At 37.9% G+C, this 27,370-nt stretch overlaps 2 protein-coding genes across 10 annotated transcripts in view; both read left to right on the forward strand.

The window, feature by feature from the left end:
* The window catches only part of ACADL (acyl-CoA dehydrogenase long chain), a 47,264-nt gene extending 38,341 nt beyond the window's left edge, over positions 1-8,923 (forward strand). Inside the window, exon 11 of the mRNA XM_077885470.1 lies at positions 2,986-8,923. Within this exon, the coding sequence (XP_077741596.1) occupies positions 2,986-3,079 (94 nt within the window). The 3' untranslated portion in view covers positions 3,080-8,923. The remainder of the gene's footprint in view (positions 1-2,985) is intronic.
* An 11,931-nt stretch (positions 8,924-20,854) lies between these two features.
* The window catches only part of KANSL1L (KAT8 regulatory NSL complex subunit 1 like), a 130,463-nt gene continuing 123,947 nt past the window's right edge, over positions 20,855-27,370 (forward strand). For 5 of the 9 annotated variants that reach the window (XR_013373158.1, XM_077885444.1, XM_077885452.1 and 2 more), the window contains exon 1: positions 20,855-20,986. The gene's annotated coding sequence lies outside the window, so the exon portion shown is untranslated. Of the gene's footprint in view, positions 20,987-21,448; positions 21,611-21,893; positions 22,256-22,641; positions 22,728-27,370 lie in introns of those variants that run through there. The other 4 variants (XM_077885447.1, XM_077885448.1, XM_077885446.1 and 1 more) reach the window with 4 other exon arrangements.

The following is a 27,370-nucleotide window of genomic DNA, read 5'->3' on the forward strand; positions in this document are numbered from 1 at the left end:
GCAGACATAATTGAAAACATTTGATATACTACTTATGGTCTCTAATGAGGAAAATTAAACATTTTAGTTAAGTTACATTAAGAACAGAAGCTCCAGCATAGATATAATCTACTAATTTTCTGTAGCCATTGGGGCAGTTCAGAAAGCTTTAATCACAGAGTGTGTGTAATTTATAACCTTTTATAAAAACTCAGCAGCAACTAGGGCTTTTCCCTTGTTTGGGAATGTAGACATAAAGTAACTAAATGATAAATATATATATTTTTTTTGTGGGGGAGATAATCTTTGGATTTGGATTTTGGTATATCCTTTCAGATCTACTTCAAATTAACTTTAATCAAAAGCAGATTTATTTTTTTATCTTTGTATAGTCATGAAATCAGACATAAACATTGAGTTATACTAGCACAAAGTAAATCATCACTGGAATTTTTTCTGTGCATTTTCATGTTTTATTTACAATATTAATCCACCTTATTCACAATATTCACAATGCTAAGAAAGTAAACTCATAATGAATATCTATATTCTTCTGCTTGACTGTGCCATTACAACCGCTGCTCGAAATGTAGACATGCAGTGGCTCAGTGTCTGTGTAGGTCTAGTTCAGGTTCCAAGAAAGGCCTGTGAAGTGAAATGGCATCACCCATCCACATGGCTCAAGATCAGAGTGCAGAGTGAGTCTTGCCCTCTGTTTTCTTAGAGGCCATTCCTTCAGGTCAGTAGCAAGCAAATATTGCAGTTTGATGGCTTATTGAAATGCCTGGTTTCAATTTGAGAGACTTATATTTCCTTTTAGGAATAATAATCCCCTGCTTGGCTGCTTTGTTAGTTCAAAGATTGTATGAACTTTTAAACTAGACTGCTATTTCTCTTCTCCAAAGACATGAGGAAAGAACTTTTCATAGGTTAGCAAGAGAGAGAATAGTAGATAATATCAAAAGGCTGATTAGACACATTAGACAGTATGTGGTTGCAGTGCAGACTTTCTATGGAAGAAAATCATTCTAATTGTGTTTCTTATATCTTCAGATCAAGCTGTATTATTTGTGTATGTTTTTGGGATTTGTTTTTTTTGTTTGTTTTGTGTTTGCTTTTTTGTTTAGTTGCATTTTTTTTTATTTGTTTTTAAATAATTGGTCTTATGCATGTGAATTTGGTTCAGTCTTACTCATTAGGCTTGCTGCCTGTGAGAAGTGAGGTTTATTAAGCTTTGCCATTTCAAGACTTCTCTGCCATGTTAGGAAGAACAGCCTGAGATACAGAGCTTCATAACTATGTGGTTAAACATTCCTTCTGCTGCCTTTCTCTGTTAATTTTAGTTGGTGACTGAATTTAATTAGTAACTTATAAAAGGCCTACTGATCTCTGTCATTACCTACTCCATTGGAACTTCTTTAATGTGAAGGAAAAAAAAAAAAAAAAAACCCCAGCCCAGTCCAAAAATTTCTAAAGAAGTGTTGAAATTGCTGAAGTAGGCTGAAATGCCAGGTAGATTCTCTATATGCAAGTGTTAGATTTTGTGGGTAACAATGGATTCTGTTCAAAAGAAAAAATATATTTGAAAATGCAAATGTCTTCATATTTCAAGTTCCATCAAAAAGTCATATTGAGACTCAAAAATTCCTTTATAATACCCTAAATCAATAAATATTTACTGAGTGCTTACTTTTTGCAAAGTCCCATGATAAATATGGAGAGTCCAGAATTGATCATGTTCCTAGAGAGCTGGCATATTTAATTTTTCTCAAATGTGAAATTTAAAAAAAGAAAAAAAAAACTGCTTGAAAAAAATGCCTTTACATTTGTCTACTAGTAAAGTCCAAAGCTCAATAACTAGTCTTGCATGCCTAGACCAATTAAAGTATTGTGATATAATAAAAAAGATACTTGCTGAAGTGGTGAGATACCTACTTTCTCATTCCAGCCTGCCAATTAATTATCTGTTATGTGACCATTAAATAGCAACCATTAATTAGTACATGTGGCAACTGCTCTGCACCTGAGTTCCTTTACCTACAAAACAATAATAATATTTATCCTTCCTGATGCCAGAGCTGAGAGGATAAAATGAGATGAGAAGAGGTAAAAACAACTATAAAGTTTCATGGTTGCTATCATTGCTACCAAATGAGAATTCCTGGTAACATTTTTTTTTTTTTTTTTTTTTTGTGGCAGTAGACTCAGGCACTCAGTATTTTAATGTCATACATTACTGGAATGACTATTAACGATTTCCAAAAAATAAGTTACTTGTTAACTTTGTGGGAAGTAATATTTTTTAAAGCATCAATTTATACTCCTGAGGACAGCAATGGTGGTGGCAATCTAAAGGGATGTTAGAAAATAGATACTTTGTTTTCTCTTTTGTTTCCTATAAAACCAGTGGATTTCAACTTTCTTAAGGATACATTAAAAATAACAAGAAATTAAGACATTCTGTCCATTCTAAGCCTGAAATAGCCTTTTTAAGAATGCTATTATGTGAGCTGAATTTAACAAAATTAAATCAAATGAAACATACTAATAAATGTTATTTTGAAATTGTGATTTTGGGGCACCTGGGTGGCTCAGTCTGTTGGGTATCTGCCTTTGGCTCAGGTCATGATCCCAGGGTCCTTCGTCAGGCTCCTGGGGAGCCAGCTTCTACTTCTCCCTCTGCCTGCCACTCCCCCTGCTTGTGTTCTGTGCACCTGCTCTTTCTTTCTCTCTGTCAAATAAATAAATAAAATCTTTTAAAAAATGTAATCTCATTAAGCAAACTAAAGCAAAGCTATACAGATGATCAGTATCTTGATAGAATTTTATAATTATATAAATCTAAAATGAACACCATACTGAAAAAAAGTAATTTATAAAGAGCTTTAAATATTCAGATTTCATTAAAAAAATACTTAAAAGTAACTGATAGTTACCCGGTAAGACAAAATTTGTAATTTCCAATATCTTTTATTTACTCATTCAATCATCTTCTGATTTATTTAGAGCTTATGTGGATGCCCGAGCTCAGCCAATCTATGGTGGTACCAACGAAATAATGAAGGAGCTGATTGCAAGAAAGATCGTCTATGACAAGTAGACATCTGCCCACATCCTGGAATCCTATTACAACTAATCTGGTTTTAAATCTACTCAAGATAAAATGCAACCTGGAATAGGAGGAAATGCTAAACATGTTTTTATATGCTCTCTCTATAGAAAGAGAAATCAAAGACTAGATTAATACAGTGGTAGGAGAAACTTTGAACTCAAAGATTCTAAATCTTTCCAGTGCGAGGTTTAACTTTTAAGTTTTTACATAGCTAAAAGGCAAAAATGTTCTGATTCTAGAAACCTTGCCATTTGGTTTTCCCTAAAACTCTAAAAAAAAAGCATAATTGCTTTCAAATTGAGGCAGCAATAGTTTTGTTTCATTTGCCCTCATATTTTAAGTTCGGCTTATAGAAGACACAAAGTATTTGTTAATTTTTAAAAGTACACTGTTCCAAAAAAAAGTCACTGTTTTGATACCTATATCAATGGTATACTATAAAAACATTAATAAGAATTAAAAGCACATTGATTTTGAAAGGGAAAAACAAATATAATATACAATGCAAATGATTTCTACCACCCTATCCTAAGCCTCTATTTTTAGGCAGTGGAATTATTTCTTCAAACAAAAGCTTCTGCACAGTCTTTGTGAAATACTGATGAATGAAGAGCTGCCTTAGTAGAAGCAGGAAGCCTTTCTGCCTTACTGCCTTGGAACCACCAGGACTCAAGTTGAGTATCTGTCCAAAGAATGTGGTAGCTTCTCTCATCTACTGACACCTGGGCTTGCAACAGATTTCATGCCACTTTCATTCATAGGAGAATATGAAATAATTTATCATCCTATAGTTTCAATATAATGGGATATTTCATAGGTTTCAAACAGTGACTTTTAGGAGCACTTGGGCAGCTCAGTTGGTTAAGCATCTGCCTTTGGCTCAGGTCATGATCCCAGAGTCCTGGAATCAGAGTCCCAGGATCAGAGTTCTGGGATCCAGCCCTGTGTCAGGCTCCCTGCTCTTGGGAGTCTGCTTCATCCTCTCCCTCTGCCACTCCCCCTGCCTATGCTCTGTCTCTCTCAAATAAATAAAAATAAAAAAAACAGTGACTTTTAGTTTGGAACAGAGTACTTTTAAAAGTTAACAAAAGTGGGACGTCTGGGTGGCTCAGCAGTTTAGCGGCTGCCTCTGGCTAAGGTTATGATTCTGTGATCCTGGAATCGAGTGTCACATTGGGTTTCCTGCAAGGAACCTGCTTCTCCCTCTGCCTATGTCTCTGCCTCTCTCTGTGTCTCTCATGAATAAATTTTTAAAAAATTAACAAAGTAATCATTTAAAATAGAAAAGTGAGGGGACACCTGGCTGGCTCAGTTGGTAGAACATGCAACTTTTGATTTTGAGGTTGTGAGTTTAAGCCCACGTTGGGTGTGGAGATTACTTAAAAATAAAATCTTTCAGAGGTGAATAAATAGGATAAGAAAGTGAGGAAACATTTGATTTGATGTTTAAAAGTAATTGCTATCAAAGAACAAGCCATTAATTTAATTTGTAATCTGCTAGAATCATTTCAGTACTTTTTTTTCCTTGCATAGATTGGTGAGAGAGTGAAAAAAAGACACTTGAAACAAATAGAGGTATTCTCTATAAACTTCAAAAACTTAAAGCTTTTATTTGGTGCAGTTGGTATTAAACATTATTTTTTAATGCAACCATTACAACTGGGTAGAGTAGAGGGAAGAGAAAATACTTCAATACCATTCTTTCCTAGAATTCTACACCTTTGATTTGCTCGTAGGTAGAAGTTTGTATGATTGCTACCTGGAGTTCTTGTTCATATGCATTAAATACTGTGCAAAATGGATTAAGATAGAATTTTATTAGATTATGGTATTTGTAGTTTTTATCTTCCACCTATTACCAAGACACCAATATAGGATTAGATAAACTGACCCACTCCCTTTCAGCCCCTTTTCATTCCTTTCTCAATCTTAAGGAAACTAGATTTTAGGAACATCTGTAACATAAAAAGTAAGTGGGCATAGTAGGAAAAGTCTACTATGTGGAGGTGGAGAGACCTGGGTTTGAATAATGACTCTACCTTTTAAGAGCCTTTGGATCTTGGGCAACTTCTTTTAACTTCTCAGGATTCTTTTGGGTGCAAATGACAAAAGAAACCTAATTCATACTACTGTAACCCCAAACTTGGGTGTGCTAGCTTAAAAGAATTGTGAAGGGGCAGCTGGGTGGCTCAGTCAGTTAAGTGCCTGACTCTTGATTTTGTCTCAGGTCATAATCTCAAGGTCATGAGACGGAGCCCTATGTCTACTTTGAGCATGGAACCTGCTTAAGATTCTCTTTCTACCTCTCCTTCCCAAAAGTAAATAAATAAAGATAAAAGGATTGTGGAGTAGCTCAAATGACCTAAAGGACTATAGGAACTAGGGTCTCAGAGGCTCGATTTGGGGCTTGGAACTGCCAGCACTTAAACTATAACTATTTCTTTTTTTTTTTTTTCTTGCAAATGGACCTAATGGACCCTGCAGAGAAATTTCATTGCACAGTCTGTAAAAATGACCTTGGGCTTTTCCAGGCCTATAGCCTTCAGCACAATGTCATTATTAGGTAGGGGAAAGGTGCATTATGATTGACAGTCTCATTAGGAATACACAGACTGGGGGAGGCAGTTCCTGAAGCAAGAGTGGTATTATAGAAAAAAAAAAAAAAAGGAACAGAGAAGTCTGTTGGGAAAACCCAAATCATACACACCAAAGCTATTACAGTCCACTGGAGCTAGGAGTAGGTTTTAGTAATTTAGATATCTCAGAGAATGAAAGGGTTTCTAAGACAGGATGTCTTCTTAGAATAATATCTAGGATGTTTTCTATCTCCTACACCCGTTGGTTTTGTTTTTGGTTTGTCTTGCCAACGTCACTCTTCTTTTGGGCTCCTAAAAGAAGCATATGTTGTATCGTGGGCTTAAAGCTGAAAGCAAAAGAAAACAGAGAATTCAGAATGTGTTTCTTAACCTTTAATTTGGATTTTATTTCTTAAATAGCTAATCTTTGTGTTTTGCTTGTGTGGCTTTGATTGTTGCCCCTGGGGAGGGAATTTGTCATCATGTATATCATGCTGTGCTAAGTGCTCAAGAAAACAATAAATAATAATAATACTCAAAAGAACAGACTGGACCAACACAGCAAGAGAGCCACACTGTGTAAATAATTAATGAGAATCAAAAAGCCTGAGTAATTTTGTTTTTTAGCTGAGGTTTTTAGAATCACAATTATTGCTGTAAATTTTTCACCCTTTATTTCTTTGATAGTGTCATTGAAAATGGTAATATATAAAAGAAGCTGTTTTGATATGCTATTTTAAAATCTAACTGCAAATCATTACTAATCTAGTAATTTTAGGAGTTTTTTGCTCAAGGTGTAAGATTTCTAGGAGACTAGTTTTTTTTTTTCCATGTGTCAGTATTATTTTTGGCATACACAGCATTTATTTATTTGAAATCATTGGAAAGATTTGACATTGAGATGGAAACCAACTGTAGGCCTATAGTGTCTACTGCCTTATAATAAATGTGGAAAGGAAGTTCTCAGTTTTTGAAACCTGTTTTCCATTTTTAAGAAAAATTACAGAAAACTTCAAACATACTCAAAAATAGTAAAGATCATATAATGAACCACTAGCTTCAACATTTGCCGATGTATCTCTCTCACCTTTTTCCTAACTTATTTTAAAGCTAAATCCCAGACTTAATCCTATTTCACTCATACATGTGTGTTTCAGAATACATACCTAACTGATGAAGATTTTTTCTACATTACTACAAGGCCATCATCATAATTAAAAAGCTTAAATTTAACTTATACTTCCAAATAAACCTTAAAGTTTTCTTGGTTCTATCAAGAATGCCTCTTGTAGTTGGTTTGTTCAAATCAGAATCCAAACAAAGTCCAAAAATTGCAATTTTTTTAGTTGTCTCTTATTTTATCATTGTTCTCCCTTCTTTTTTCTTTTTAAATTTTATTTTTAAATTAACATACAGCAAACTTGCCTGTTTTTGAAATATATATATATATATATATATATATATATATATATATATATAGGCAAACTTGCCTGTTTTTGAAATAAATATATATATATATATATATATATATATATATATATATATATATATATATAGTGAAACTGCCTTTTTTGGTTCTCTAAATTTAGCATGTAAATAGATTCATGCAATCCCTACCACAATCAAGATACAGAACAGTTCCATTACCCACCAAAAATACCTTGTTCCCTTTGTAGTCACACCCTCTCTGCACCTCTACCCCCAATACCAACGATCTGTTCTCTGTTATTACAGATTTGTCATTTCAAGACTGTCCTATGGCATTATAGAGTATGTAACTCCTTGAGAATGGCTTCATTCTCTTAGCAAAGTGCATTTAAGATTTATTCATGTTGTGTGAATAGGGTGTTTCTTGTTTTAGTGCTAGATAGTATGTCACGGTATGGATATACTGCAATTTGTTCATTCACCTGTGTAGGGACATTTTGGTTGCTGAGATTAAATACCCAGGAAATGAATTGTTAGGTCATAAAGATAAATGCATGTTGAACATTCTAAGAAATGCCAAACGGTTTTTCCAGAATCCTCGAATCATTTGGCTTTCCACCAGCCATGCAAGCATTCCAATTGCTCTGCATCTTTTCTAGTACTGTATTTTTTAAATTTTAGTCTTTCTAATATGTATGTAGTGGTATTGCATTGTGGCTTTAATTTGCATTTCCCTAATGCCTAATGATATTGAACAGCTTTTCATGTGCTTATTTTACCTTCCACATATCTTCATTGGTGGATTTTCTTTCTTTTTCTTTTTTTTTTTTTTTAAGATTTTATTTATTCATGAGAGACACAGAGAGAGAGAGAGAGAGAGGCAGAGATATAGGCAGAAGGAGAAGCAGGCTCCACTCAGGGAACCTGATGCAGGACCCGATCCTGGGACTCCAGGATCATGCCCTGGGCTGAAGGCAGAAGCTAAACCACTGAGCCACCCGGGCTGCCCTTTGGTGGATTTTCTATCCAGATATTTTGCCCATTTTTTAGTTGGGTTGCTTGTTCTAAATATCAGGCTTTAAGAGTTCTTTATATATTCTGATACTGTGAAGCACAAGGCAAAGCCAGTCTTCCAGATTCAGCTAGTAAAGAAACAATGAGCCCTTTTTTGACTCAGTTTACTCTTTACATTGAGTGAAAAGACAAGTAGCTTAAAAGAATCAGCTCTCTGTGGCCTTTGTGTGGGATGACACTGAAACAAAAGAAGCCATAAGAGTCCCGATGAGTATAGTAGGAATGATAGGATGCTCTATTGCTGAGGATTCCATTCCATGGTGCTGCTCATCACTTTTATAGCTATACATGTGCCTTAATGCTAGCAAAGCAGAAAAGCCACATAACCGATAAGAACCCTGAAATTATGAGCGCTATCTCAGGACACTCTCCAGGGTTGATAGGGAAGCCAGAGAGAAGTAGCCTTATAACAGCACCTCTCAGATCTCCCATGCTCTCATGTTCCAGGGGGACCACAAGGCATTCTGTCAAGATTCAGCTGCTATTCAAGCCTTGCCCAGGTGGCCCATGTGGCAACATGTGAAGTCTTCAGGCTCTGGCTCTTCCTCAATAGATACAAGTCTTTTGTCATATATGTGACTTGTAAATATTTTCTCCCTATCTGTAGCTAGTTCTGAGATGGGTTTCATAGAACAAAAATTTTAACTTTGATGAATTTAGATTTATAAATTTTTTTCTTGTGAATTTGTATCATATCTAAGAACCTTTTGCTCAAACTCAAGTCATTAAATTTTTCTCATATGTTTTCTTCCAAGTATTTTGTATTTTACATTTTTCATTTAGGGGTTCCAAGATGGCTCACTCAGTTAAGGGTCCAACTCTTGATCTCAGCTCAGGTCTTGAACTCAGGATTGTGAATTCTAGCCTGCATTGGGCTCTACATAAACAAACAAAAAACCATTTAGATCTATATTCCATTTAGTAGTTTTTATAGCACATAAGGTTTATGTATATAATGGAATATTACTCAGCCATTAGAAATGACAAATACCCACCATTTGCTTCAACGTGGATGGAACTGGAGGGTATTATGCTGAGTGAAGTAAGTCAATCGGAGAAGGACAAACAGTGTATGTTCTCATTCATTTGGGGAATATAAATAATAGTGAAAGGGAATATAAGGGAAGGGAGAAGAAATGTGTGGGAAATATCAGAAAGGGAGACAGAACATAAAGACTGCTAACTCTGGGAAACGAACTAGGGGTGGAGGAAGGGGAGGAGGGCGGGGGGTGGGGGTGAATGGGTGACGGGCACTGAGGGGGACACTTGACGGGATGAGCATACCAACTGTATGTTGGTAAATTGAACACCAATAAAAAATTAATTTATTAAAAGATTTATGTCAAGGTGCATTTTTTTTTACTGATGTATAATTCTGCTAGCGCCACTTGTTGAAAAGAGCATGCTTGTTTTCATCGACTTTCTTTTAAACTTTTGTGAAAAGTCAATTGACCATATTCGTGTGGGTTTATTTCTGGACTATGTTCTGTTTCATTGATCTATACATCTCCTTCTTTGTCTTGGAGGGGTTTTATGGAAGATCTTAGAATAAGATAATGCCATTCCTCTAATTTTATTCTTCTTTTTCAAAATTGTTTGGGCTGTTCTAATCCTTTTCCCTTTCCATACTAATTTTTTTTAATTTTTATTTATTTATGATAGTCACTTCACAGAGAGAGAGAGGCAGAGAGAGAAGCAGGCTCCATGCACCGGGAGCCCCACGTGGGATTCGATCCCAGGTCTCCAGGATCGCGCCCTGGGCCAAAGGCAGGCGCTAAGCCGCTGCACCACCCAGGGTTCCCTCCATACTAATTTTTGATTCAACTTTATGTTTACAAAATATCCTGCTAGGGTTTTGATTGGAATTACAGTAAGTCTGTTAATCATTCTGAAGGAATTTGCCATTTTTACTATGTTTAATCTTCCAATTCGTGAATGGGAATGACTCAATTTATTTAGATCTTCTTTATTTCTTCAGCATTTTGTAGTTTTCAGCATAGAGCAGCATAGAGATTCTATATGTGTTCATTATGCATACAATTTCTTTTTTCCTTTTTTTTTTTTTTAGGGGAACAGCTACTGTAAATTGTATTGATGTTTAGTTATGACTTAAAGGTTTGTTTTGTTTTAAGGAGAGAGGGAGCACAACGGCAGAGGGAGAGGGAGGATCTTCAGCTAGGCATGGAGCCTGACTCAGGGCTCAATCTTACAACCCTGAGATCATGACCTGAGCTGAAACCAAGAGTTGGTAGCATAAATGACTGAGCTACCCAGGCACTCTGGCTTACAGGTTTCTGTTGCCAATATAATTGATTCTCGTTTGTTGACCTTGCATCCTATCTATAAATTCTAGGGGCTTTTCTGGGGATTTTTTGTTGTTTGTTTTTTTTTTTTTTTTTTTTTTCCTTTAGATTCCCTGGGTTTTTCTAGATAGACAATAATGTCATCCACGAATAGGGATAGTTTATTTCTTTTTAACCTGTATGTCTTTTATTATTTTTTCTTTCTTTCTTCTATTTTTCTCTGCCTTCTTTTCTTTCTCTCCCTCCATTTCATTCCTTCCTTTCTTTTTTTCTTATTATAGGACTTCCACTACAATATTAGCATAGGAATTGTGAAAATGGACCTTCTTGTTTATTTCTGATCTTAGGGGGAAAGCATTATAACTTTCACATTAAATACAGGTTTTAAGTAGATTTTTAGTAGATGCCATTGACCAGGTTTAAGTGGTTCTACTGTGTTCCTAATTTGATTAGAGTTTTTAACCATTAATGGATGTTGAATTCTGTTAAATGCTTTTCAGTGTCAATGGATATAATCATATGGTTTTTCTTCTTTAGAGTGTTAATATTGTGGATTACATTGATTGTATTTTGAATATTGAACCAACCTTGCATTTCTGCAATAAACCCCATATGGTCATTCTGTGTTATGATATTTAAATATTGATTCTCTTAATATAATTTACTGGGAATTTTTGCATCTACATAAGGAACATTTAAATGTATTTTTTCTTCTTGAACTGTCTTTTCCTGCTTTATTGTTAAAGTAATGCTAATCTTGAAAAATGATTTGGGAATTATTTCTTTTTCCTCCATGCTATTGATTTGTTAGAAAAAACTTAGTCATTTGTTTTGTGGAATATCCACCATTATTGATATGCCTGATTGATCTTCCATGGTGATTTTAATTTATTATTTTATTTTATTTATCATTTTCCTGTAAACTGATAGAGCAAAAGATTTGATTAGATTCAGGCCCAATACTTTGGCCCAGAAAATGTAAAGGGTGCTTTGAATATTTCAATGCATTGTGCTAGGAACATAAAATATGTAATTGTCTCTCTTTTAGAAATACTGAGATTGATCAATAGATTCAGATATTATTAGTCTGATACTTCCATAAAATTCCCTGTCAACATTTTACCTAATAATTGTCTACTGATAATTATTTATAAAATTCATGATTTCATTTGGAGTTGTAAAGGATGATTTTGTAATTTTTAACTCCTTCTGCATGGATTAACTTTCATAAAGAACTTTCATCAACTTTTTGGTCAGTTTGTGTGTACTTTGTGTCCTCTAGGAATCAGAAGTAGAGACATAGAAGTTGAAGTTTTGAGAAATAACATCTGTGATAGATGAAAATGGAAGGAAGTCATTGGACAAATGGATGTCATTGGGCAAGGCCTTAGACCATGAAGCAAATCTGACAAAGTCTTGCAGAGTCCAGTGAGGAACTCTGGAGTAAAGACTTCCCACTAGAAGAGTCCCACATTTGTCTTAAATGGTCAGCTCCTGGTTCTTCTGCCCTGATCAGTCATTGTCTAAGGACTGCCTGGGATTAGGGTGGCCTTAGCGCAAAAGCTAATGTGGATCCTATAGGGGCTAATAGCTAGAGGCTAAGTTAACTGTGTTCCCTACAGCAAAGTGGGAAGTTCTTTCTTGAAAGGAGATGAGTTGCACCTCCATGGCTGCCACATCCTGAAATAGAATTTGCAAATAAATGCAAAGTAAATTGTTGATTTTTGTTTTCCATTTACCAGTTTTTAGAGTAATGAGTGGGTATCCTAAGAACGTCTGATTGATAAGAACTCATGGATTTGGGAAATATTGATGTATTTTAGTTAATTATAGTCATTATTCTTTTTGATGTGTGAATTGTTTCATGTTAGGCCAGCAAGATTTCCTACAAGTTTGTTCCAATTTTTTTCTTTTTTTAAATAAAAAATGTCAAACATAAACAAAACTACAGAAAATAGTATAATGAACCACCATGTATATTATCACTCAGGTTTGACAATTATCAACTCACGACTAATCTTTAGTCATCTGTAGCACTATATGCCTTCCCCTGTCATGGATTATATTTAAAATTATTTTTTAAATATTTATTATTTTATATAGAGAGACTGTGCATGAGTGCTGCAGGGACAGACAGGGGTGGGGAGAGAGAAAGAATATATGAGCAGACTCCCCACTGAGCACAGCACCCAACACAGGTTTCTATCCCAGGACCCTAAGATCATAACCTGAGCCAAAATCAAGAGTTGGCCATCCAACGAACTGAGCTACCCAGGCATCCCATGTCATGGATTATTTTGTTTTATTTTTTTAAATGTTATTTTATTTAAATTTAATTAACATATAGTATATTATTAGTTTCAGAGGTAAAGTTCAGTGATTCATCAGTTATATATAACACCTAGTGCTCATTACAACATGTGTCCCCCTTAATGCCTATCACCCAGTTACCCCATCCCCCAACACCCAACACCCTCCCCTCCAAGCATTTCTCAGTTTGTTTCCTATGGTTAAGAATCTCTTATGGTTTGTTTCCATCTGATTTCATCTTGTTTTATTTTTCCCTCCCCTTCTCTATGCTCCTTTGTTTTGTTTCTTAAGTTCCACAAATGAATGAAATCCTATGATAATTGTCTTTCTCTGATTGACTTACTTCACTTAGCATAATACCCTCTAGTTCCATCCATGTCTTTGCAAATTGCAAATTTTTTTTATATTCTTTATTCATCTGTTGATAGACATCTGGGCTCTTTCCATAGTTTGGCTATTGTAGACATTGTTGCTATAAACATTGGGGTGCAGATGCTCCTTCAGACCACTACATTTTTATCTTTGGGGTAAATACCCAGTAGGGCAATTGCTGGGTCATAGGGTAGCTCTATTTTTAACTTTTTGAGAAACCTCTACATTGTTTTACAGAGTGGCTGCACCAGCTTGCATCCCCACCAGCAATGTAAGAGGGCTCCCCTTTCTCTGCATCCTTGCCAACATTTGTCCTTTCCTGACTTATTAATTTTAGCCATTCTGACTGGTGTGACATATTATCTCATTGTGGTTTTTATTTGTATTTCCCTGATGCCGAGTGACGTTGAGCGTTTTTTCATGTGTCTGTTGCCATTTGTGTGTCTTCTTTGGAGAAATGTCTGTTCATGTCTTCTGCCTATTTCTTGATTGGATTATTTGTTCTTTGGCTATTGAGTTTGAAAGCTTCTTTACAGATTTTGGACATTAACCCTTTATCTGATAAAACATTTGCAAATATTTTCTCCCATTCTGTAGTTTGCATTTGGGTTTTGTAAACTGTTTCCTTCGCTGTGCAAAAGTTTTTTATCTTGATGAAATCCCAATAGCTCATTTTTTGCCTTTGTTTCCCTTGCTGTTAAAGACATGTCTTGCCAGGAGTTGCTGTGGCCAAGGTCAAAGAAGTTGCTGCCTGTATTCTCTTCTTGAATTCTGATGTATTCCTGTCTCACATTTAGGTCTTTCATCCATTTTGAGTTTATCTTTGTATATGTTTAAGAAAGTGGTCCATTTTCATTCTTCTACATGTGGCTGTCTAATTTTCCCGACACCATTTGTTGAAGACACTGTCTTTTTCCACTGGATATTCTTTCCTGCTTTGTCAGAGTTTAGTTGACCATAGAGTTGAGGATCATCATGGATTATTTTTAAAACAAATACCAAACATCATGTAATGCTGAAATATTTTGATATGACCCTGTTATTTCTGATAGTGGCCTTGCTCTCTGGAACCACAAAATTTCCCATATCTGTCATGTACAAATTCTGCCTTAGAGCTGAATTCAGCCATTTTTGCAAATATCTCTAGTTTATTTTAGTGAGATTTTTCTAGTTTCAGAGTACTACCAAATTTATTTGTTTTTTTTTCTAATTTTACCTTCTGTTTAACAAAATCCATCCTTAATATATTTTTATTAGTAAAAATTGTACATTTTCTTCAATCTTTTCCTTAAATCTAAACTCAGCAGAAGTTTATCTTAAAGTATCCCAAGAGAGGTTATGCTCCATTTTACATTGAAAATTATATTGGTAGAATGTTGGTAGAATGTTCACTGCTACAAGAAACAGAAAACCCAAATCAAATTGACTTTAAAAAAATGAAGGGAGGGCTCATTAAACTGGAAAGCTCAGAGATAGCACGGACTCAAAACTGGATGACCAAACAGCTTAATTTTGTCACTAAGGACCCACTTTAATAGTTTCTTTCCAATCTCTGTGTTCTGTCATGTATAGTGTAGGCCTAGTTTTAAAACTGGCACCTCTAATGGTCATGGAAGGGGTTTTCTTATTCATGTCTAGAGTGGAAGAATGCACTTTTGCCCAGCATTTTGGTATTAAGAGATGAAATTCACTCTCATAGAGCTAGTTTTAGTCACATGGCCACCTTTGAACAAATGACAATGCCAGGGTAAATTAAATACATTAATTGGCCTAAGCCAATTTGGACCTACCGTGGGGCATGGAGGAAGCAGTGGATTCACTCAGAGCAGATAAGTGGGTGAAGGGCTAGATAGATACCAACATGAAAATTAGGAAAATGTTAAGAAAATGAAATTGTGGGATAGAAACCAAATAGGGAACTAACAAATACCGATTATAGCAACTAGAAACTAGACCCTGGTTGTTAGGATCAGTGCCTGAAGGGTGTCACATCTCAAATGAGACATAGTCTTATTTACTGGTGCCATTTAAAAATTTTTGATATGACTTTGGTAGTAGAGAGCTTTAACTTTCATCCATGCACAAATCTCCTCTCTGAGCACATGAGAATTTATATTTCCTGATTCTCTTGCTGTCGGGCAGAGCTGTGTGATTCATCCTTGACAATGGATTATGGATGGAAGAGATGTATGTGTATTACCCTGTGGCAGCAATTGTAGAAGTGTTGTCAAAGTGACATAAGATCAAAGCATGGAACATAGATACAACATATGGAAGATAAGTGCTCTGGAAAGTTACCTGTACTTGCAACAGACTGTGTGAGATAGAAATAAACATTTTTTTTTTTATCTTAAATCATTGATTTGGGGGTTGTTACTGCTTCCTAACCTAACCTCATCATGACTAATATAAATTTCATATGTTCTTACACATGATGCTTAACTGAAGAAATAGAACTGACATTACAATAGAAATGTAACACCAGTGATCCCAAGAAGTGCAATGATATTCACATTTCATATGAAATGTATCAGAATGTTGGGATAGTTTATCAAGTGTTGTAATTTCTGACCAATATTTCTGAATACACTTCTTTAGTAAAGACTTATGAGCTTAGTGTTCTGAAAACAACTCTTTTATCCATTTCACTTAATTCTTACATTTGCATCAATGTGTTCATCATTTTCAACACCCCTAGATACAGTCCCAGAGGTTGAGAAGGAAATGTAGTTTAAAAAAAATCTCTTTTAGCTGATTTTTGACACCCTGTCCTCTCTCCCCCACCCCCCACCCCCGCCCCATCACCACCAGCGTGCTACATTTAGCAGCTCTGATTGTAGACATTTTGCTTTGGGAACTGGTGGAAACCATTGCCTAATGGACATCTATTCTCCCTTTCTAAGTGATCTGATATTATTTAAATATCCCTGTATTATTGGAGGTGACAACGTGATCAACTTCAGTTGTATTTGCTAGTCTCTCTTGCAACTAGGTATATTCATAGGAACAAGTTGTAGAATTGTAGACAGGGACTTCAGGAAAGGAAGAGAGACTTAAAGGCCTTGTGTCCTTTTCCTATCTGCCCTGGGGATGTGGATACAGTGGCTGGAGTTCCAGCAGCCATCTGGGACTATAAGGTTACTCTGAGAATGGACATGGGGCTGAGAATGGCAGAAGAGAATAATAGAAAGCAGTCTGGGTCCTTCATGATCTTGTGGAGCTGTTATATCTGTTTGGTGCAATCTAACTTTAATTTTTTTAACCATATTCCATTAACTCTTAAGGTGCATTATTATTCTTTGTATTATTTAAAGCCCGTTGTCAATCAAACTGATGCAATGATTTCTTACTGCATCAGTACTGAAGTCATTTTGATTTCAGAAATGTTAAATTGTAAAAAAATAAAATGTGTTTCAGAATCAACAAAATATGTTATAAGAAAGAGAATTAACCCTTTTGTTTTTAAGCTATCATTATTTTGGGCTTTTGGATACATATCATATGGATTATCTGCACCCTCACTAAGACAGATTGATTTTTAATTTTTCTGTCTACATTTTGGACTCAATGCTCCTTTCTGAGTCAACTTACGTCAGAGTCTTTGTTTTATTTTATTTTTTGAGATTTTATTTATTCATGAGAGACACATAGAGAGAGAGGCAGAGACACTGACAGAGGGAGAAGCAGGCTCCATGCAGGAAGCCCGATGTGGGACTCGATCCTGGGACCCTTGAACCAAAGGCAGACACTCAACCGCTGAGCCACCCAGGTGTCCCAGACAAACGTATCCTCAGGTGTCCCAGAGTCCTTGTTTTAAAAATCAACTTTATTGAGGTATAATTCTCATATATTGACACATACCTGTTTTAAGTATATGTTTTGGTAAGTTTTGACAAATGGATACCCTTGTTTAACTTCCACAATGGTCAAGATATAGTGGATTTCCAACACCCCTTATACTTATCCTGGTAAATTCTCCCCACCCCAGGCTTAAGCAACTGCTTTCTGTCATGATATGCTAAATTTGAACTTTTTAGAGCTTTATATAAATGAAATCATTAAATGATTAGTCTTTTGAGTCAGGCTTCTTTCAGCATAACGTCGGAGACTTATCTGTTTTGTTCTGTTTTTATTTTTTATTGCTAAGCAGTATTTCATTACGTGGTTGTACCACCATTTGTTTATCTTTTTACCAGGAGATGAATCTTATGGTTGTCTGTAGTTTGGAGCTATTGTGAAAAAAGGTGCTATGGATATTTGTATACATTAGGAGTCATTTTTTATTCCCCTACAGGCATGGACCAGTTCTGACCACTCTTGTATCCTGCCCTGGTTCTAAGAATCTTTAGTTCTTGCTACCTCCCCCTGCTCTTTGTGGAGGACAGTTGCCCTCAGCATGTAAATTTGAGAAGTAAATGGTACAAGCTTCTAAACTAGTTCTCTATTCTATGAGAGGTAGTGGGGAAAGAACCCTGCCTTTGGAGCTGGGCAGGTCTGCCTTCCCATATTGGCCACACTTTATTAGTATGAGAATTTGGATATATTATTTAACCTCACTGAGTTGAGGTTTTTACCTACCCTGGAAAATGAATATAAAACCCACTATGCAAAATGTGAGAATTAAATGTATGCACTCAAACAAGTATGTGGTGGAAACCTACATGTGCCAGGCCATGTCATCATTTCTGGGGACACAGCGGTGAATGAAACAGCAAAAGTTCCTGACCTTGTGCAGTTTGCATTCTACCAAGGCAGATAAGACAACAAAAACCAAAAGAATCAAAATTCGTGTTGTTAGATGGGGAAAGCACCACGGAGAAAAACAGAACAGGGAAGAGAGATAGAAAAGGATGTCCTTGTAACTACTCCTTGGCTGAGCTGCTTGCTTAAGAGTAGAATGTGATCTTTTTCCTGTATCGCTAGCATTTATCATAATGTCAGCTGTATATTAAGTGCTGCACACATGTTTCTTGAATGAAGAGAGCGACTGAATAAAAACTGGTGTTATGGAGACAAGTTTATCTCATGAAATCACTGTAATACTGCTTACCTGGACACATTTATGTGCTTCTAGACAGGTAATAATTATGTCAGCAAGAACAGTGCCCTTCCCTTCTCCTTGTTCTTGCTGGTTCTGTAAGTCTCTTGGCCATTATTAAATTTTTTCTTAGAAATCCGAATGCCTTTAATGTACCCTCTTAATAATAATATATCCTTGATCAAAAAGATTATGAGCATTTCTTCAGGCTTTTGATGAATAAGTAATACGGAAAATGATTTGACAAATGATTCAGTATATCAATTTCATATTAAGGAGCTTTGATATTCTGCAGTTTCTGGAAAACCAGCATTCATATGCTATAAATATTAAAATAGGGTAATGTTCAGTATAAACAAACAATGTGCTCAATATTTGGTTAAATGGGGTAAAAAAGTGTGCAGGGTCATCTCATACATATAAAAGACTGTGCTTTTCTTCTTTGGGCTTTTCTACATTTTTAAAACCAAACGTATGTTATTAATAATTTCCTATCCCCCAGGTTTCTGCTATTTTTAAAGTATCAAAAACTGAATATAAAAGAAATGAGAAGATTATGTTTCTATGATGACTTGATGGACCAAAATGTTTATTTAAGGTCTACAAATTTGGTGGACTGCAGGACTATGAGAAAAAAAGAATCAACCTGGAGAATTGGAAACAATCTATCTCCTAGGATTGTTTGATGAACAATAATATATGTAAAAATGCCTCTGAGTTATGACTTGCATAATTATAAAGCTCAATGCCTGTACCATCCTCTACAAATTCCACCAGGGCAGGAACTTTGTTTATGGCTGTATCTCCCATACCCATCACCACGTATGCAATAAATATTTGGTAACTATATGAATACTTTGTTTTATTAAGTGATAATTACGACAGAGAAGAAAACGTATCCTCAAATAATTTCACGGCACCACAATTCCTTCAGGCTAAAATCTGAATTCCTGTTACTCAAGATATACACAATCTAGTTGACATGTAATTTTTGAGCCCAATAATACCATGAACATGGCCTCTATTCAAAGATACTATCATTTGATTGATGCCTTTAGAAATACCCAGCTTAAATAAAAAAAAAAAATCTTCCTTTGAACTATCTCAATACTGATTTGACTTCTTAGACTGTTAAAAGAAACACTATTTTAACGTACTCACTTTTTTTGCATTTCTGTCCCCAGGGACAAGGACAATCTTTTGAATACAGTGAATATCGAGTATATATTTGTTGATTTAAGTATTTTCACATCATTCGCTTACAATTTTTAGTCCAATGAAGGTAAATCAATTTCCTGAAGCTCTTCCCTTACCCCATATGAAATGAAGGCGCAATTATTGTCCTGAACAATTTTAGAAAGTATTCTCTGCTATAAATGCAGCCTGTCATAAAGTTATTGCAGTAATGTCCCAATCCACTAGAAAAACCAGGAACAAGGCGGTTATTTTCTAATTCTAGTAATCTGTGTCATGCCTCATGCTTTGTTGTAACTCCCGATTCCTTGGATTCCCCCGCCCGCCTCTCCCCTCCAATCTTATTCAATTAAGAAGGTTGAAATAAAGGCATTTGTCTTTTTGGATCTAAAATTCTAGTGCGCTTTATTCCCTAAATCATTTTATGTGTAAATTAGGTGCTTAAGAAAGCCTGTAGAGCACATCATCTAAGGAGCTATATTCAGTGCTCAGTTTATTAAAAAAAAAAAAAAAAAAAAAGTGCATGGCCGGGGAAATGCCCGGGTGTAGTTTGGGGGTGAGCGGAGCCAGGTGCAAGACCCTCAGAAATGTTCTCATGGGTCCCTGGCCGACTCTCTGCACACAAAACCCCGTTTATTTGCGCTCCTGCAGAACGGAGCTAACTCCCGACCAGCTTTGGACAGATTTAAGAAAGCTGGAGCGGACGGCTCCGGATTCTCACCGTGAAACGACCCAGCTGGATCCCAGGCTGATTTGTCACCCTGTTTCAGGGCCTCTCGGGGGTCGTACGGGATTATGACTCTGGCCCGGAGCGCAGAGCACGTCTGCAATTTCTCCTCCTCCAGAGGCACGGAGGAGTACAGATTTGGCAGCTGTGACCGAGCTTTGTTAAAACTTGCCCCTCGAGCCGCCAGGCGGGAGGGTCTGGAGGCAGGAGCCGGCGCAGCCCGAGCGCGGGCGCCTTGCAGCCTGACTTGCCCCGCGCTCCGCGCTCCCTAGCACGGTCGTGCAGAAATAGAGCAAGGGCGGGAAGTCACCCGCCCGCCCGGATTTTTGTGGAGTGTGTGTGTGTGTGTGTGCGTGTGCGTGTGTGTGCGCGCCCGCGCGCGTGCTTCCCGCTGGCGAGGGAAGAGGCGAGGAGGAAGCGAGAAGGACCCGGAACCCGCCCCCGGGGGGCCGCCGCCGCCGCCGCCCCCGCCCCCGCCCCGCCGCGCTCCAGCCGCTTCCAGAACGCTCCGAGCCGCGGCCGCAGGCCCCGCCCCCGGCCGGGGTTTCCCCGCCACCCGCGCTCATTTGCATAGCGCTTCCCCTCCCCCGCTGCCATTGGCTGGCGCTGGCCCCGCCCACCGCCCCTCCGCCGCGGCAGGGTTCCGTCCCCGAGCCGCCCGGAGCTGCGGGCAGCGGGCGGACTGTTAAACCGCGGCGGCGGCGGCGGCGGCGGCGGCGGCCGGGGCGGGAGCGGGGCGCGCTCTGCAGACGAGGCCGCGGCGCCCCGGGCGGGGGGGGGGAGGCGGGCGGGCAGCTAGAGATCAGCTCGGCAGCCCCCACCACGGCCGGACCGAAGGTGCGGCGGCGGAGGGGAGCCAGGGCGCCCCAGCAGGCGAGTGGCCGGCGTCTCCGCGGCGGGCTGAGGGGGGTGGGTCTCCTGTGCCGCGGCCGGCGGCAGCGCGGGCGGGGGGAGCGGAGCGGAGTCCTCCGGCGCCGGGAGGACTGGCGGGGCGGGCGGCCGAACGGCAGCCCCTCGGGCCCCCGAATCCCGCGGGCTGTCGGACTCCGGCTCCCGGCGCAGGACCGCGCTCTAGGGCAGGGGTCGGAGCGCAGCCAAATTTAAACGGCTGAACCTAACAGCCTTGGCACAGGCGCGGAGGGGAGGGAGCGCGGCCGTGGAGGGAGGGGTGGGGGCGGCCCCGGCGCGGTCACGTGGGGCGGGGCGGGGCTTGGCGGGCCTCCCTTTTGTTTTGGCGGGCGCGTGCGCAGACGGCCGCACACGTGGTCCGCCGGGCCCGCCCCCGCCCCCGCCCCCGCCCCCGCCCCCGCCCCCGGCCCGGGCCCCGGCCCCGGCGGCCGCGCCTCCGCGGGGTGCGGTCGCGCCGGGCCGGCTTGGGGGGCGCCCTGCCGCGGAGCCGTCGGTGCCGCTCTGGGCCCTTGTTTTCTTTTATCTTATCCTTTATTTTCGGGCGACGTTGATTTGGATTTTAGGACTAGATGGGGGTAGAGAGGCGTGGTGCGTCCGTGGGTGTTCGGAAGGGGGGACGGACGTTGCTGGAAAATTTTGAGGTCGCGGGAAACGGGGGGGGGGGGCTCTCGTGTCTGGTCCTCGGAGAAAGGAGGGGGCTGACTGTGCACCGAGAGGGAAGTCCCGGGTGTGGGGCGGGTTCCCTGCCCGCCCGGCCCCGCGGATCAGCTGGGAGGCTCGGCGCAGGGGTGGGGGCGGGGGCGGGGGGGGGGTGGAGAAGGTTGGTTTTTTTTTTTTTTTTTTTTTTTTTTTGACTGAGGGAAGCACATTCCTTTTTTTTTTTTTTTTTTTGATTTCCCCAAAGTTTTTGTAGTCAGCTGCTGAGATTTCAGACGGTGACTTCTTTCGCCCTACCCAGTTGGCTTTGACTTGGTGCCGAGGCGGGTTCTGCTGGGAATGTGTCTTAAGAAAGTACAGGATGGGGTCAGTTTTGTGAGCAGCCGAGCCAGGGAGCTGTTTGCCAGCCCCGCAGCCGGGACTGGCAGGGTCTCCGACGAGGTGGAAGCGGCTCTCAAAATGATGCGGTGTTGGGGAGAAACGCGGTGTTCTGGAACGTGGGTCGCTTGGGAAGGAGGTTTTCTAGCCTTGAGCGGTGCCTGCCGCCCGCGGTTCTCGACCGGCCGCTTCCTTTGGGCAAGTCCCAACCCCTCTTTTCTCAATGTTTGTTTCGTCCTGTAAAATAGTTTCACAATAGGGTCCCCGCTTTGGGATTGTTAGGGAGGATTAAGATAACCTCGCGTCGGGAAAAGCGGTTTACGATCTCTCCCGATACTGCGGAACTACCGAAATTGAGAAGTGAAACGGTTTTATAGCAAAAGTCAGGTTTTTGCTTTTTTTTGTTTTGTTTTGTTTTGTTTTGTTTTGTTTTTAAACCCAGCCTCCTGGAAGAGTATAAACTGAATGAATCATGAACTAGGATGTATTTGAATATCTTTTTTTTTTTTTTTGTATTTGAATATCTTAAAAAATCTGTTCTAGTAACTGTTACCTTCGATTTTCCCACCTACTTACTTACTCAGGTCAGTGCCAGGGTTGCCATCATGTAGGTCTTCAGAGTTTTAATCCAGAGAGATGGTCATTGCTTCTCTCACCCAGTCCTTCTAGAGTAAGTTCTTAGACGAGATCCTTCTTACTCCAGAGGCCGCCTAGCCCATTTATTTTTTGCATTTGTCTTTTGCGTGTCTGTCACATGTGCCTTTCCGAATAACAATTGCTTGTTTTGTTAAATGATCTTTAAAAAAAAAAAAATCATTTGGAAAATAAAGAGCGTTAACAAGAAAAATAGTTTGTATTCCTAAATATTTTCTTATGCGTGTTTGTGGATTTTTCCTCCAAGTGAGTTCATGCGGTAATATTTTCATTTAACTCTACCTCCTAAACGTTCTCGAGTCATCGGTCCTTGAAAAATAATTTTTGGCTGTTAACAACTATATCCTGTAACCATCATATCTAAAACTTTTCTTATTGGCAGATGTTTGGGATGTTTCTGATGTTTTGCCGACCTGTAAACTTCAGAGAATTGCCATTGAAATCTCCCTCCCCCCCCTTAGATTTGTAAAAGAAATTACTAGGTCAGAATCTGGGGTCGTGTGTGTGTTTAAGGCTCTTGACCATCACCAAACTACCTTCCAGAATGTTGTGTCAATTTATACTCCTCTAGTGTATGAGCCAGCCTCACGTTACATCTTTGTTCATCATCTGGTGTTAGTATTGACACAAAAAAACCCTTGCTTTAATTTGCATTAATTTTTTCCCCACTATGTTGTATATCTATTTTATTTTATTTTTTTATCGTAAGGTGCTTGAAGGAGGAGAATATATTTTGTAGTTGATATGCTGCAAATCACAAAGTGGCAATGAATACTTGCCATTTGGCTTGTTAATATTTACCTTTTTGACCTCTGGAAGATCAGGAAATGATGTCTTGCTTTTTGTCTTACTCAGTTTACCCCCTACGTTTCTACCTTTATTGTTTGATTCATTACTTTGAGTACTTCTCTCTTCAGGTAGGGGCTTCATTGATCTCACAGTTGTCTACTAAGAGGTCCAGTGACTTCTCATTGTTCAACTACTGCATTATCCCAAGAGCTCCGTCCAGTTTTTATGCCATTTGCTATGATAAACTATTTCATTTCGTTTATTCACTTTTCTATCTTGTATGGAATTCATTTACAGATTTCACTTCCATCATTGTGTTTCATGTGTAGCCTTTTCTGTGTTTTTTTTTTTTTAAGCCTACTGTCTAAAGTTCCTTTGTTTGATTATTCACATTGTTCTTGATAGTCCACCTATTACTGCCTGTAACATCTTTTACTGCCTTTAACCTACCACAAAACCGTATGTCATCTGTAATTCTTATTTTCATCTATTCAGTTATTTTCCTCGCATATCCTTTTGCATTAGTCTATACAGTATTAGATCGTAAAGGAGGCAGAAAGCTGTCTCCTTCAGGTTTAGGATTGTGTTTAGGATTGTTTACCAGTTAGGCTTCTCAAGTTATAAACTGCAAAGTGAGGCTGCTTGCAACAGAAGTGACAGGCCGTAGGGAATTAGCAACCAGTTTACTGAATTTAAACCATATTATCTTATACCTCTATCCTAAAAGTCCTGACTCATTACGGGACTATAATAGAATACTGTACATAAGGATGACCCTGCATCATCGGTACAGTCTTACATTACTTTCTGTATGTTCAATTTCAAAAGGCAAGGAAAGTATATCATTTCCACAAGATTTCTATTTGTATTTCCTTTTAAATGATGTCTTAAGAGAGATTTCTGTGAACTGGGCTCCTTATTGCATGTAGAATAAATAAACAACCAGCAAATGTTAATAAAAATAGTAATATTGTATTTGCCTGTGGACAGTGAATAATGAAAATCTGAAGACTATTAATAATGAAAGTCTTTAATACTTGATAATATGTTTAGGTTTTTAGAAGCGCGTTTTATTTCTATATCGATGTGACAGTTCTAAGTATTGCAGAATTGGGAGAATATGCATTCATTTATAATATTGAGGTTTTGTTGATTTTTGTAATGAACTTTGTATTGTCTATTTTCAGTCCTATAAGACCCAAGAATTTTCAAGCATGTTTTTTTCAAAGTAATTAAAAAAATTTTTTATGTGGTAGTAGGTCATTAATTGGTGTTTAACGACATGAAATTAAATTGGAGCAAATGTAAATTTCTGGATCCAAGACATGCACAAACAACTCTTCATTTATATTCCTATGAGTCATGGACTCACAACTGAATAGTAATAATTCTGCTTGAAGTATGATCTGTTTGATGTATTATTTGGCCACCCAAGTGACTTTATCTTTAATTAAATTCCTTTAGTCTTCAAAGAGAATTCCTTTTTAGGGATAGTTTTCAAAGTGGAAGAAGTTCTTGCTATAAACATTACTGAGTACAAAGTACTGAGCCAACTGTACCCGGGTCATGCCAATTACTACAGTGTTTTCTGCTGTAAATTGAGAATGCCCATATTTACCATAGTGAAATCTTGAAAACGTAAGTGTATTTTGCACTTAATGCCTTCCATTAATTCTTATATCTTTGAAGAGTAAAATTATAGCAGTGTAAACTCTCATTACTTCTATTGTTTTTCTTGGACTTTTCCTTTGTGAGTTGCAAATTAAAAATTCTGAGTCTTATAGTAATGTTTGAAAAACCTCACACTTTGCTAAGAGAATTTGTCTTTTTTTTTTTTTTTCCTATTTTTCCTCTGGTATTCTAATGGATCAGCTGTCTGGAACACATTTAAGTTGTATCTGTGGGAATAACTTAATATTTGTTCCCACTCAAGGCTTCTCCCCTCTCTCAAAATGCTGTTGGTAGTTTTTACTGTATTTAAACTTAAAGGATGAATCTGCCTTATTGGTGATGCTGTAATTCCTAGTTCATATTATTACATTTAAGAGAATTGGGATTATCCAGATTTCTGTTGAAAAATTAATGTTCAGGGAGGATTTGACTAGGATATTTTCCATGGACTATATGGAATATATGTACACATGCTAGAATATAAATCATAGTTAAAATCTGGAGCACTATTTTAGGCTGTGGAAAAACAGATTTGGGCTTTAATTTTTAATGTTCATTTTCAGAAGGAAGGGTGGTTCTTATCTAAATCATTAATAATGGAAATATTTTGTAGAAATCAGGGCAAAACTTTTTACCTGCGGTAATATAACAAATTTTTTCCTTATTTACAATGAACGTGTTATTAGATTATAGACCAAATTAGAATTTATGATGTAGACTTTTTACTGAACTAATATGATTTTATGTATAATAATGAAATTTAATATGGCCAAAAAGATAAGGCAAAAAGTTTTGATTCTTTGTAGTTTGTAAATGTTTATTATTTAAAGGCATTAACTTTGGCTTGCCTGGCTGCAGTTTTCTCTCTGGATGGTATTTTTTTTGTGATTCTTCTAAGAAAAAAGGATATGTAGTGAGATTTTGACTATTCACTGTAGGGTTATTTATTTGGTGGATTATCTGTAAAAGATTCATAATGGATTAGTTTTTGGTTTTGTTTTTTGCCACCTTCAAAATTTCTGGGCTGTGGATGTGCTAAGGAATTTATTTATTTATTTATTTAAACTGGAAAGTAAGTTGAAAACTTTGTTGTAAAAACAAGTGAAATTCATGCTCAGGAAATACAGTTGATTTTTGGATTATCAAGAACATTTACTTCTTAAAAAAAAAAAAAAACAACATTTACTTCTTAACAGATAATCAGGATAATCGGACTAGTTTCTTTCTTTGAAAGGACACTGATATGGTTGGTTTCTTGGCTTGCAGGTCTTGTTAGCTTAATATTTTTTGTATTTGTGATCAAAAGGAGTTTAGTTTTTCTCAGTTTTATCCATTATAAGTTTTTCAAAGTCCTATATATTAAACTCTTAGAAGAGGGACCTGTTTGCCGGAGTATCTTAGGTATATGTGAAATAAATGGTGCCTGGAATAAATATAGTATTTTAGCGACTAGAATGAAATTTCTTAGATTTAGCTAAGATTCAAATACTTTTTATCACCACTCAATTATGTGCATGATTAGAAACTGAATAATTAGAAACCAGAATAATTAGAAACTGAATATTCATGAGAAGATCAAGATGTTTTTTTGAAAGCTCTTTGAGGATTTATCTTTTCCATATTTTTGAATCCTCTGAAATATTATAAGTGCCTAAAAATACTAAACAATGTATTTGGCTAAGAACTTTGGGGACTGAAATATTTTAGTTAATGGTTGATTCCTGTTTACTTAGGGGGCTATATACTTTATACTTTGTACTGTCCAGCACAGTAGTCCTTAACATATGTGACTTTGGAGCTCTTAATATGTGGTTAGTTCAAATTAAGTTTATGCTAAATGTAAGAACACACTGGATTTTGTGACTTACCACATATACAAAACGTAAACTCGTTAAAATATTTTTATTTTGATTACAGATTGAAATAATAATAAATTTCTATTGGACAGCAATGTTCTATACCAATATTTCCTAACCATAAGACTCCTTTCATAGCAAAATATCTCATGAACCTCCTTCCTTGAGGTTAATGACCTTGAGGTCAACTAAAGTATAGTTGACCCTTGAACAATGTGGGTGTTAGCTGTGCTGACCCCCCCCCCCATGCTGTTGAAAGTCTCTGTATAATATTTGACTCCCCCAAAACTTAGCTACTGATAATCAACTGTTCGCTGGTAGCCTTATCTGTAACATAAACAGC

This window comes from Canis aureus, chromosome 36 (genome assembly GCF_053574225.1).
Source record: "Canis aureus isolate CA01 chromosome 36, VMU_Caureus_v.1.0, whole genome shotgun sequence".
In the NCBI taxonomy this organism is placed as follows: domain Eukaryota; kingdom Metazoa; phylum Chordata; class Mammalia; order Carnivora; family Canidae; genus Canis; species Canis aureus.